This window comes from Wasmannia auropunctata, unplaced genomic scaffold (genome assembly GCF_000956235.1).
Source record: "Wasmannia auropunctata unplaced genomic scaffold, wasmannia.A_1.0 LD335709.1, whole genome shotgun sequence".
NCBI classification, from domain to species: Eukaryota; Metazoa; Arthropoda; class Insecta; order Hymenoptera; family Formicidae; genus Wasmannia; species Wasmannia auropunctata.
This window is the reverse complement of record NW_012027181.1, coordinates 568000-579928: the sequence shown is the minus strand read 5'-3', so window position 1 is coordinate 579928 and position 11929 is coordinate 568000. Positions and strand designations below refer to the sequence as shown.

The 11929-nt window shown below is 35.2% G+C and overlaps 1 protein-coding gene across 1 annotated transcript; it reads left to right on the top strand.

Annotated features, from left to right (window-relative positions):
- The first annotated feature begins 2188 nt into the window (after positions 1–2188).
- Positions 2189–9673, top strand: LOC105456337 (enolase-phosphatase E1). The gene is made up of 6 exons (XM_011700294.1): positions 2189–2486; positions 3252–3353; positions 4233–4423; positions 5055–5187; positions 5281–5404; positions 5646–9673. The coding sequence occupies exons 1-6, from the start codon at positions 2385–2387 to the stop codon at positions 7121–7123; spliced, it is 2130 nt and encodes a 709-aa protein (XP_011698596.1). The 5' UTR covers positions 2189–2384; the 3' UTR covers positions 7124–9673.
- Positions 9674–11929: the final 2256 nt, after the last annotated feature.

The following is an 11929-nucleotide window of genomic DNA, read 5'->3' as shown; positions in this document are numbered from 1 at the left end:
TGTTCATAAATTATTTCTCGAATTTATTCAAACATTAAAGCCGGAATCAAACCGAACTAACGACTGCAAACAAACCTGAATAAACAACTCGCTTCGACGTTATTCGCACTCATCGAAACAAGTTATTCATTTGTGTTTGTTCACGCTGGTTTGCTTTATTCGAATCCTACATATTCTTAAATAATATGAAATTCATGTGTTTTATTAATAAATAAATTGCTACAAAAATATGACGAAATATTGTTAAAATTCTGGACAAATTTTCGTGACAATTCAATAAATTTCGTAAATTTGAAGATACTCGAAAAGTATATAAGTAAATAATTCAATAAATTTCGTAAATTTGAAGATACTCGAAAAGTATATAAGTATTATCGACTGTTGAAATAAATTTCTCGAATGGTATAAATATCTGAACAATTTATTCTTAATGCAATATTGCATTCAATTTATTATTATACAGGTATAATAAATAGGTGTACATATTTACGACGTAATAATATCGTTTATTATTGCAAAATTACATATTTCATAGTTATCACCTTATGCATCCTCGAAATACAATATGCTGACAACGATAATAAAGAAGAATCGAATATTTCGTTATAGTGTAAATATGAATGCGTTTCAACAAGAAAAAGAATAAATTAACAACAATTCTTTGAAATGATATATCACTTTGATACCTATTGTCATTTAAAATTTTTGAAGGGGGTAGCTAATCAAACAGGAGGTTTGATTGAGAACTTGAGGCAGCAGGCTTATTTATTACAACAAAATTGGCATATTTCGGCATTATTTGCACAAATTAGTTTATAAAAAAAGGAGTAAACGTTTATATTAATTTTATACGAAATATCAAAATAATAATAAATTATGTAATTAATTTATATTATAGGCTCTTTAGTCATCTAAAATTTAGATAATAATTATGTTAACTTCGTTAATTATGTTAATAAGACCATCTTTAATAATTTAACGATTACATAATTAATTTATATTATAAGCTGTTTAGTCATTTCAAATTTAGATATATATAATAATTTTATGTTAATTTCAATTATATATTCAATAAGATCAACCGTCTTTAATAATATTTTAACAATTATAAATTTCTTGTTTTAAAAGAAAAGAAATACAACTAACGATATCTTTTAATTCTTTCGATAACTATTATCACCAACGAGGTATTATTAATGGTCGGTCAAATTTTCGTGGTCGTTCTTCGATTATCTCATTTGACAATGAAAATTTGCCTTTGATCGGTTGTTTTGAATTATACCTCGTCGGTGTTATTACCAATCGTAGATGCCATGCGATTACACGCGAAAGTAGAAATCAAAATCTCTAGGTGGAACTAGTGTTCCGGACTTTTCGCACATGCGTAATGGATTCAACATCAGTGAAGTATTAATTTCTAACAAACAAATGTATTGATAGGTATTCTTGTATCAAACAATTTTAAACAATATTTAAACATTTTTGAGAAATCAAAATATACGTATATTACATTTGGCATACCTTACATTTTTGATCAATTTCTTAAAAATTTTTAAATATTATTTAAGGCAGCTTGACAAGGGTACCCACCAATACCTTTGCTCGTTGGAAGTTAATACTTCACTGGTGCGAAATCCATTGCGCATGTGCGAAAAACCCGACCCATATCGAAACAGTGGATGGAACGAGTGATTCGCAGCGCGCACTCATACTGCCACGCGATCGCAAGTATCTACACGCTGATACGGGTCGCGGTTTTGTATTCGGTGCAGAGTCGTCGCGACTCGCCGTGGAACCTAACGCCTCCTCTTTGAAAATTACACCCTCGAGCCTTTCGTCCATATGCAACTGCAATCGCACAAAATATCTTTATTGAAAATAAAAACGCTAATTATGATGTAGAAATTAGTAAAGAAATGTTAATCGACGTTCAGTTTATTAGAGGCATTCTCAGATGTAGCGATACACTCGTCCGTTTTATTAAAATTCACAGTGTGGATAAATTAAACGTATAGAAAAATGTTACGAAAGATTCCAAAAGATATTTTTTTTATTTTTTAAATCGTCCTCTAGATGTCTTTTTTCCCGTTAAAACGTTCGACCGGCGGATCGAGTCCGGGCATCCGAAATGTTTGGATACGGACGTGGTTACCGGGTACAGCAGGGCGCGGGCTGCGAGCAGAGGGGGACCCACACGGAGTTCGCACGCATATACCGGTGGCGTACATTGGCGCACGGCCAACAGCGAATTCGTTCGCCGGCTCCCAACAAGAACGCGTCGTCGCCGACATATACAGCGTGAGCGCCAACCTAACCGAGGGGGAGCATACATATAGATATAACCGCTATTAATCCTACGGTCGTGGGCGAGTCGGTTCGTGAAAATGGCCGGGGAAAAGCGCAGCCAGGATAAGGACGAGATCTCATTCGCGCGGACGGTGCTCGTCGACATCGAAGGCACCACCACGAGCATCAGCTTCGTGAAGGTAAACGGGCCACAAAGGGCCGAAACGGAAAAAAACGGATATCGGCGACAACACGAATGCGGTCCTCACGAAAGAGCCGGGTCGTCTCTCGTGTCGCTCCATTTCGGGGGAGCGGCCTCTCGCCGCGGCCTCTTCCCGAGAGATTTCTCTCCGCGAGCCTCGCGCCGGCGTTTCCCTTCCTTGGCCCTCTCGCAACCCTGGAAAATCGTCCCGAGTCTCGGCGAGGAGTCCTCTGCCTCCTCGCTCTCGTCGTGTCTCGTCGCGCGTATACATATACCTACGGTCGAATTCCACCGGCGGGTTATTGTCCTCGCGTCGGGGCGGTGTGCCGGCTGCCGGCTCGAATCGCGAGTTTTCGGCCGATCGCGAGCCGCCGTCGCCGCCGTCGCCGCCGGCCGCCGCCATCACCGTCGCGTTTTGCGAGACGGAAAAGAGACGAGATCTCGAGCTAAGGGTTACTGCACTTATTGCTGCTTTCGAGTTTTCAGTCAAAAGGCAAATCTGCGGCCCCCTCCCCTCCACCTCTCCCCCACCCCGTTAATGACCAAAACGGCCGTGAGAACACGATTTAAAACACAAATGTTATGATCTTTTTATAGACATCGGTCTCATTGATATGTATATTGACGCGACGCGCCGAGAGACGCCGCGGAACGCCGCTGGGAAACAACGGGACACGCGCGATTTTTCCCGGCGAGCGAGTTTATCGCCTCGCCGGCGGCGACGGCGCCTGATCTTACGAGCGCGGCATGTTTCTCTTTGCAGGAGACTCTCTTTCCCTACGTGCGCCAGAATCTAAAAGACTACATTGAGACCAAGTGGGAAGATGAGGAGTTCAAGCAGGACTACGAAAAGTTAAAGGAACAGGTAAATATGGGGTTTTTGGCCTGTCACAAAGGAGCAGGTAAATATGGGATTTTGACAGGATGAAGAAAAAAAATTGTCAGAAGTTGACCATGTGACGTTCGCCTTTGTTTGAAATGGCATGAGAGAAATAACGAACTCGGATTTTGTATCGCATTGTATCGAAGTGTTGGATATGTTTTCTTTCCGTTCTTTTACGTGTAAACTCAACGTTTTTGATAAAAAAAAAAAAGAAGTAATGTGAAACAATTTTTATGATGTGAAAAGATTGATCAAATTTATTGTAAAGTTTTCGGATATATAAAATCTTTCGTTTTGAAATGATGATAACAGAGTTCATAACAAATATTTGAAAATTACATTGATTTAGTAATTAGACTAATATAATTAAAAACAAGAATCTTCAGCCAGCCACTGTGTCACGCTACAGATAATGAATCTATAAGACATTATTATAATAGAGAAATTATTGAACGTTTATGTTGCTTTTTATTCTTATAATAAGATAACTCAGAAATTCTAAAATAAATAATGAGTATAAATTATCCTTACTCCTTTATTCTCCTCATTCTTTTAACAGTATTAAAAATTTTTTTTCAGCCTAATATGAATATAATTTTCTTGATTTATACAAATAATCTTTTATCTCTAATATTAAATTCTATACTATTCTATACTATTTTATATTTTTCATCTCACATATATGTTTAATGATGTATAAATTTCTTTACACTAGACATACGTAATTATATTTATTGAACTTGCATAGAATATATTTTGAATTGAATTTTCTAACATCTAATTTTTTCAAATAATTTGCATCAATTTTTTAACAATTCTATTTTATCAGTTACTAGTGGTTTATTAATGCATTTCTTTTAGGCAAAAAAAGACGAGGAAGATAAATTAGATGGCTTTGTAGCGATTACTGGCGATAAGCCTGAAGAAGAAAAAGATTCACTTTTGAAAAATGTTTTGTGGCAAATGGATAACGATCGTAAGACAGCTGCATTAAAGCAATTGCAAGGACATATGTGGCGTGAAGCATATAAGACAGGCACAGTTAAAGGACAGTAAGTTATTTCTATTTCACATTTGCTCTAATTTGTTTTTGATCTACATTAGATAATTAGATTGATTCGATCTACGTATACTATATTGTCTTTGCCAAATCTTTATGATCTTTCACATAGATTGATTAGCAGTTTATATAAAGTTTATACGTATAGTTAAGTAAAACTATAAAGACATATGTAATATATACATATACAAAAAAATCACGTAATATGCTACACGTAACTATCATAAATAGTGAGGTGAATAGTAGTATTTGGGCTCACTTCAGTTAAATCTTACTGTTAGTTATATTCATCCTTTACATAAGATCTCTTACTTGTTATGTGTATAACATAAATTCCATAACATTTGCATTTTTAAAATTTTTATTCTATATTTAATTTTAACTTGTGAATGTTGTGCATTGAATACTTCTTTTCTAAGCAGCTGTATTTATTATGCAAAGCGTAGTTTTGTAAATAATTTCTTCAGAATTACATCTTTAATTGTAATTCTAGAATAGTGTTTGTAAATTAATTCTGATTATGAAAACTATTGCAATTCAATAAAAAAATTTTAAAATTGATAAAAAAAAATTAAAAATTTAATTTTTATATTATAAGCTTCAATAGAATACATTTTGTTTAGCGTTTATGAAGATGTTCCTAAAGCATTTGAATCATGGACAAACAATGGTCAGAAAATATACATCTACTCAAGTGGCAGTGTTGAGGCACAGAAGCTCCTTTTTGGATATTCTGTACATGGTGATTTACTTAAGGTACTCCAAAATAATACATTATACTGTAAAAATGGCCTGCCAAAGATCTTAATAAAGTATTTGCATAAACTGTATATTTTTTCCTCTTTTTAGTATTTCAACGGTTTCTTTGACACAGAAGTAGGTGCAAAGCAAGAAAGTGACAGCTATAAAAATATACTGAGTAAAATCGGTGGAAAACCATCCGATGTTGTTTTCCTCACTGATGTTGTAAAAGGTTTGTATATTTTCTTTCTTCTGAGTGAGAAGAATAAAAGAGAGAGAGCGAGATTTTCTATAGATCTGTTCTTTATAGCTGAACCAGCTACACCAGTTCAGAGTTTATCTTCTTCCAATGTAGGAAGAAAAAGATAAACTGTGAACTAGTGCAGCAGTTCAGCTATAAAGAACAGGCCTTATATGTTCGAATGATAATTGCAAATATCTTTACTAATTTTTTTTTCTTTAATCAATAACAGAAGCCGCAGCTGCCAAGGAAGCAGGTTTATCAACAATAATCGTAGTACGTGAGGGTAATGCTGCATTAACCGATGAGGAAAAAGTTACATATACAACCATTAAGTCATTTTTGGATTTGACATTTCAAACGTCTACAAAGCGGCAAAAATTAGAAACAGCTGACGACAAAGTTGACGAAGGTGCAGCTGACGTCGGTGAGCCGATGGACACTTCCGAAGATGTAGAAATGTCCGATGTCAGCGATAAAAAGGTTGAAAAAAACGATGCAAAAGACGCAACTGAATCAGAAAGGGAATGTGCAAAGGATCAACCGTCAGAAAATGCTTCGATTTCTTTAGGGCAAGTGGAAGAAGCAGTAGCGGTCGAGAAAGATCTTTCGAACGCTGAACAGGAATTAACAGAATCTAATGCCAAATCGAAGGACACGAATGAGGACGCAGGTTCCTCTGAAAGCGCACAATGTAACGTGAAAGATGATGCTGCCACGAAAGACAATGATAAAGGCATCGCAGAAAAGACTGAAGAAAATTTAGATGCGATTGCAACTAAAACTACTGCAGCCGATGATTCTGCGGACGTGTCCGCGCCAGAGTCTGTGTCAAAGTCTGAGACCACTCTCACGTCTTCCGAGAAAAAAATCGAAGATTCTACAGACATTGCAAAAGATATACAGGCTGAAGGTGTCGATAAAACTCAAGCGATCGAAAGTGACGAGAAGGCAGACGACGGCATTGTACCACAAACTTGTGACAAAAATGTAGCAAACAAATCTGAATCTGAATGCGTGACAGCGAAAAAAGATGAAGTAAAGGAGGAATCCAAGATTATTTCAGGTGCATCTGAAAGCGAGAATGTTTTAGCGAAGAGCGAGCAAGAGGCGGCAAAAGTGGAGACGACTGCAATAGATGTCACAGAAAATGGGGAGACCACAGCAGAAGCAGCTGCGGAAAAAACTACGGTAACGGTAACAGAAACGGAAGCGGCAATTACGGACACAAGGAAAGAAGCAACGGCATCAGCTGAAGTGTCCGCAGAGAAGAATTTGGAAGTAACTGCAGAATCTGAGAAAGTCGATGAAAAGACTCAGGGAATAGAAACGGAGACGGTCGATGCTGATAAACGCGAGAATGAAACTACGCAGCAGGAGACAATAAAAGAAGAGGGGACAGTGAAAGAAGAGAATGTGGTGGACAAAAATACAGTGGATACGGAAAAGCAAAAACTCAATGGAACCACACAAAATGGAAATACGGATGTGCCAGTGTTGGATGACAAATTACATAGTAACGGACTGAATGAAGGGCCGTCGAAGGAGGCAACGAACGAAGATGCGGCAGCGCAAAACGGCGAGCCCGAGAGCTTGTCAGAAAGTAGTGCGGAATCCATAAAAGTTAAAAAAGTCGTCGATTCCGCCGTAGCCGACGGTGCCGGAGAATCCGACGTTGTTCCTCCTGTAGTTGTAGCGGCGACGTCTTAACTTTGTTCTTATACAGTTTAAGGAGCCCTTCATGCATAACCCCAATCCAACAAGTACTTATTCGCAGGTATAAACTGATATTAATTGATCCCACGTATACTTTATGTAAATCGTACTACGTCAAAAACGTAAACGCGCTACTTTAAGATGCAGTTCGTAAAACTACCGGTTTGTTTCGGCGGCTCTATAACGAAAGAAAATAGAAAAGTATGGTATGGAAAGACGCTTCAAACTTTTCTTTTTTTTTTTTAGTTTTTTAGATATTGTTACAGGCATAAATTTTACTTTTCTTGATGATGACTAACTTTCATTTATACGGTATCGTTTTAAATGTTTTATGTCACTTCATATATATGTTGCTTTCCTATATCGTGAAAATAAGCTTTTAACTATTTCAACTCTCTGTTTGTTTTTGATTTTCGATTGCTATGGCAATTTTTACAAGGAAAGAATGAATTGTTATAATTAAAGTTAGAATATTTTTTTAATTGAAATTTTGCATGTGATCGATCTAGAAGTATCAAAACGTGTCATCCGCTGTAATCAATTATTACATGTTCTTGAGGGGCTTTTTTCTAATATTACTCTACACGACACGTGTACTGACATCTTTTTTATACCGCCTAAACAGAACAACTATACATGAAAACTGATAGAATAGGTAATTTCAATAGAGTTGCAGTATATTAAAATATCGATTGTATCTGTGCCAAATGAATTTCACGGTTCGAAATTTTGCTTCCTTCATTTCATCACTTCGGCTTCGTTCTCTTACCCTTGATAGTTTGATAAACAACATTGAGAGATCTGGTCGATGTTTTATTTTACTGCTGCAACCGTGAAGTTAACTACGAATAATTACTTTAAGACTGTGTATTGGTACCGCCTTTAATAGTTGCTGTCTTGTAGATTATATCATAGATCTTCGTTGCGCACAGCATATTTAACTTTGTGAATCGATAAACAATGCATTTCAAGTCTAAATATTTGTAGATACATTGCACAGTAAGCTTCACTCAATTACGTTTTAATTTCGCTCGCGTTTTGTTATATATAAGATTTAAAAAAAATTGATATTAGGACTTTTTGCATCGATACGCTTTCTCGTTTTGTCTGCCTAACATGGTTCGCGTAATGTAATTTTTTTTTTTTTTTTTTTAATGTTGCAATACAGAACCGTTAACTACAGCTATAATATCGCGAAACATTTGTCAAAGAGCCCAAAAGAGTGTACTTTAGCTCTTATATTCTGTAGTTTCACGACTTAGTTCGCAGTTGCTCAGCTCTTAGAGGCGAATGGCTCTATATGGTTACTTGAATAAACTGGCCCCAGTGATTGCAGTTAAAAACAAGTCACGTAACTAATTGGATCCATTCTCTTCTATATTTAATCGTATAATTTGGAAACTTGCGAAAGAGCATATCGATTCGTAGATTTACTCTGTCATTCCTATAAATTAGAATTTTGTTACAGTCTATACGCGTGTGGAATGCGTTTATATTATCTCTTTACAGTTAATCTAATGGCATAAATTTAATAGTCTGCTAATTACTTCGTATTAAAATACTCTAAAAGCTGCTGTATGTGAAAATATTCAAATGCAAGTAGCTGAATATAAAGTGCAAATTGCACTTTGACTGATCAATCGTCTAGATTACATGCAAAGCGATAATATGGATATACTGTGTGTAGACTGTCGCTCATTTTTTGTGATGCTCAACATTTTAAAACGCGTATGGGAACTAGAAAATAACGATTAATAGCGGTTAAAAGTTGGATCGCGCTTTCGGCAAAGAAATCAATTACTGTTACTTTTTACTGTTATTTGAATATGTCCATTCCTATTAAATTGACTGTGATTTAAGAATATTGATAGACATATAGGTTGCTCGAAACGATTCGTTGTTATCAATTATGCGAAAGTGATCGTCTTCGTGGTATTTCCGTTGCGATTTTATTGTTTTTGTTCGATTTTTAGTATGCCCGCGTCTAGTCGAAATCAGTCAGAGGTCAGAAGTGGCGGAGACTTCTATAGATCGATAGACGATTTCGCGTTGTTTTTGCTTTACATTACGTTTCGCCGACTATGCTAGGGAGACGCGAGGATGAGACGGGAGGAACGCGACGTGTCTCGTACGTCTAAAGCTATTAGTGCGCGTATAACAAGAAATGAATACGGGAGAAACCAATACGAAAGTAAGCACGGTTTGATGTTTTACGGTATGCATTCTTGACAGACCTCGCATATTTTATTTATAAGTCGTCTACTCGAAGAGATGCGGACGATTCGATACTTGCGACAGATCGTATTATTCTCGCTATTGTATCACTCGTCTCGAAGTAGTCAAGACGAAAAAGCGAAACCCTCTCATGCTTTCTACTACGTTCGTCGAGACACCAGTCTAATATAAGTCTAAGATCAGCGATCGAATCATTTTTTCATATGTACGATGGCACAGATAAGTGACACTCGATCTCACTTATCTATTCCATCGAATGTATACGTGTTTTAATAACGGTTTTAAAATACATGTATGAAATAACGAGAACGGCAGGTGTTATGTCCTACCAACGCGCAGATTGACTGAGAAATCAAACATAGCGGCAAGAAGGAATGCAAGCTTTTACGACTGATAATACTTTTCCCGACTGATCGTTGATATTATCGCACGATATTATGAAAGCCAAAAAACTGCCATGGTTTAGGAAACAAAAATTTAGCTTTAGAGGATGAGATGACGATGTGCTTGAGGTCCTTCTCGGCTGACTTTTCACGACATCGCCTGAATCATCACCTCCATATCATTCATACTACTGTTTTGCGTCAATAGTCGAGAAGGCCGAAGGGCACATCTTGATCGCATGCTCGGGCACGAGTCACGCTCAATATTCACGATTACAGCGTGTAATCTTTTTGACACCTTCAATGCCAATGATCGCGCCATTGATCATTTTATTAACATATAGATCGACTTACTTAGATATTTGTATATGTTGCTGATTGAAAGAGCAACATTAGACAAAAAAATTTATTAAAATTCCTACGGCATTGAACGTGTTAATCCTAACGACAGTCGAACTGATTTTACCGAGCTCTGAATAGTATAGAGCTGAGGTGTTAAGATTCAATTCTTAGACTACAATATATTAACGGGAATTGACTCAAAGATCAATGCTATTGCATTCGGGCCTAATTTATTTCGTAAAATTCAATAAAATAATACAGAACAAGTGACAGAAGTTAATATTAATAAGATCTTTTATTAAAAAACTAATATTAATAAGATAATCTTTCATTAAAAAATTTTGCATCACTTATGTAGTTTTAACAAATATTTTAATAATTAAATTTGGAATTAAAATTTTGTTAAAATAAAAACTTCAAAATAAAAACAATATTAATTTTTAATTGTTCACTTTCAATGTTAGGTAATCCTATTAAGATCTCTAAGATCTTGATTTGTTTTCAGAAATGGAAGACAACTTTTTAAAAAATAATTATTTAATACCATAAATTTGGACAAATTTTTTAAAATTTTATATCTTTATAAATTTTTTTATTATAAATGTTAATATTACTACATACTTATTGTCATATATTACTACACATTACTACATATTTATTGTCATATATTCCCATTGCGGGATTTTTTAAACAATTTAAGACGAAGGCCCAAACGCATTCAACATAGTTTTAATTCGTATAAGAAATTTTAAGTGAGCAAAGCATGATGTAACACTGCCTCGTTGTTTATTATACGAAAATGACTCGATTAAAACCCATATCAATCTGTATTACTATTAAGATTCGGATTATGTTTCGTTTCAAGATGACACGTGCAACGCGGTTCAGTAGTTTTGTGATTTAGCAATAGATTTATCACAATTGCAGCTCTGACGAAAAACAGAAATCTTGTAACATCGCGCCTTTATGTGATTGTAATTTGCAGGAAACTCGTCTTTCCAAAGCGTTAAAATTAAACGAGCGAGACGATCGAAAAAAAATCTAACGTAGGACTATTAACAAGAGTAACCTCTCCATATTCATTAGCGATATTATTGTTTGTAATTCATTGGCTATATTATCTGTAATACGTCAATATAATTGTAGGAGAGACGTAAGGACTCTAATCGATACTTTCTAACTTTTAAAGATATCCCCACAGGGGAAAGAGTGGAAATCAAATACCAACAAAATTTAATTTACATTTGTAAATTAAAGTTAAACATTTTTCTTTCCAAAATTTGTTTTTTTTATATGTATTTATTATTAATGTACTATTAACTTTCTAAACATTAACGTGCATGTATAAAAACTTTGTTTAAACATATATCTGTTTTAAAACACGAATATTGTGTCATTTATGCAATTTGAATAATATATGACATATAATGTAAATATTTTTTATTATTAAATCTGGAACTGAGAACATTTTTACAGTGATATGACAGCTAGAATTTTAAAGACTTTATGATTTAATATTTTATTAGTTTAATGTCTTAAGACAATTGAAATAATAATTTTACAAACAAAGAATTTTTAAAATATCTTTTTATTAACTCAGAATATCATTCTTGTATTTGAACTCAGCCAATATTTGATTTCCACTCTTCAATTGTTCCTACGAGCCCGTCGCATTTCCCCTTTATCTTCTTTTTCATCTCATTTACGTTTGTCGATGAATCACTTTACGTTTTTCCCCCGAGGGAAAAATTATAGTTATGATTATTACTCTTCGTGATGTTTTCACAGATATTCATGTGTGTACGTTAGATTAAAACACAAGTGTTATATAGTTTGGTTT

What these genes read in the sequence shown, in the direction of transcription:
- LOC105456337 (XM_011700294.1), top strand. Translation starts at nt 2,385, where the DNA reads ATGGCCGGGGAAAAGCGCAGCCAGGATAAGGACGAGATCTCATTCGCG. An exon ending in ACGAAAAGTTAAAGGAACAG is followed by an intron (nt 3,354 to 4,232) that starts GTAAATATGGGG and finishes CATTTCTTTTAG; the next exon opens with GCAAAAAAAGACGAGGAAGA. An exon ending in CCTCACTGATGTTGTAAAAG is followed by an intron (nt 5,405 to 5,645) that starts GTTTGTATATTT and finishes AATCAATAACAG; the next exon opens with AAGCCGCAGCTGCCAAGGAA.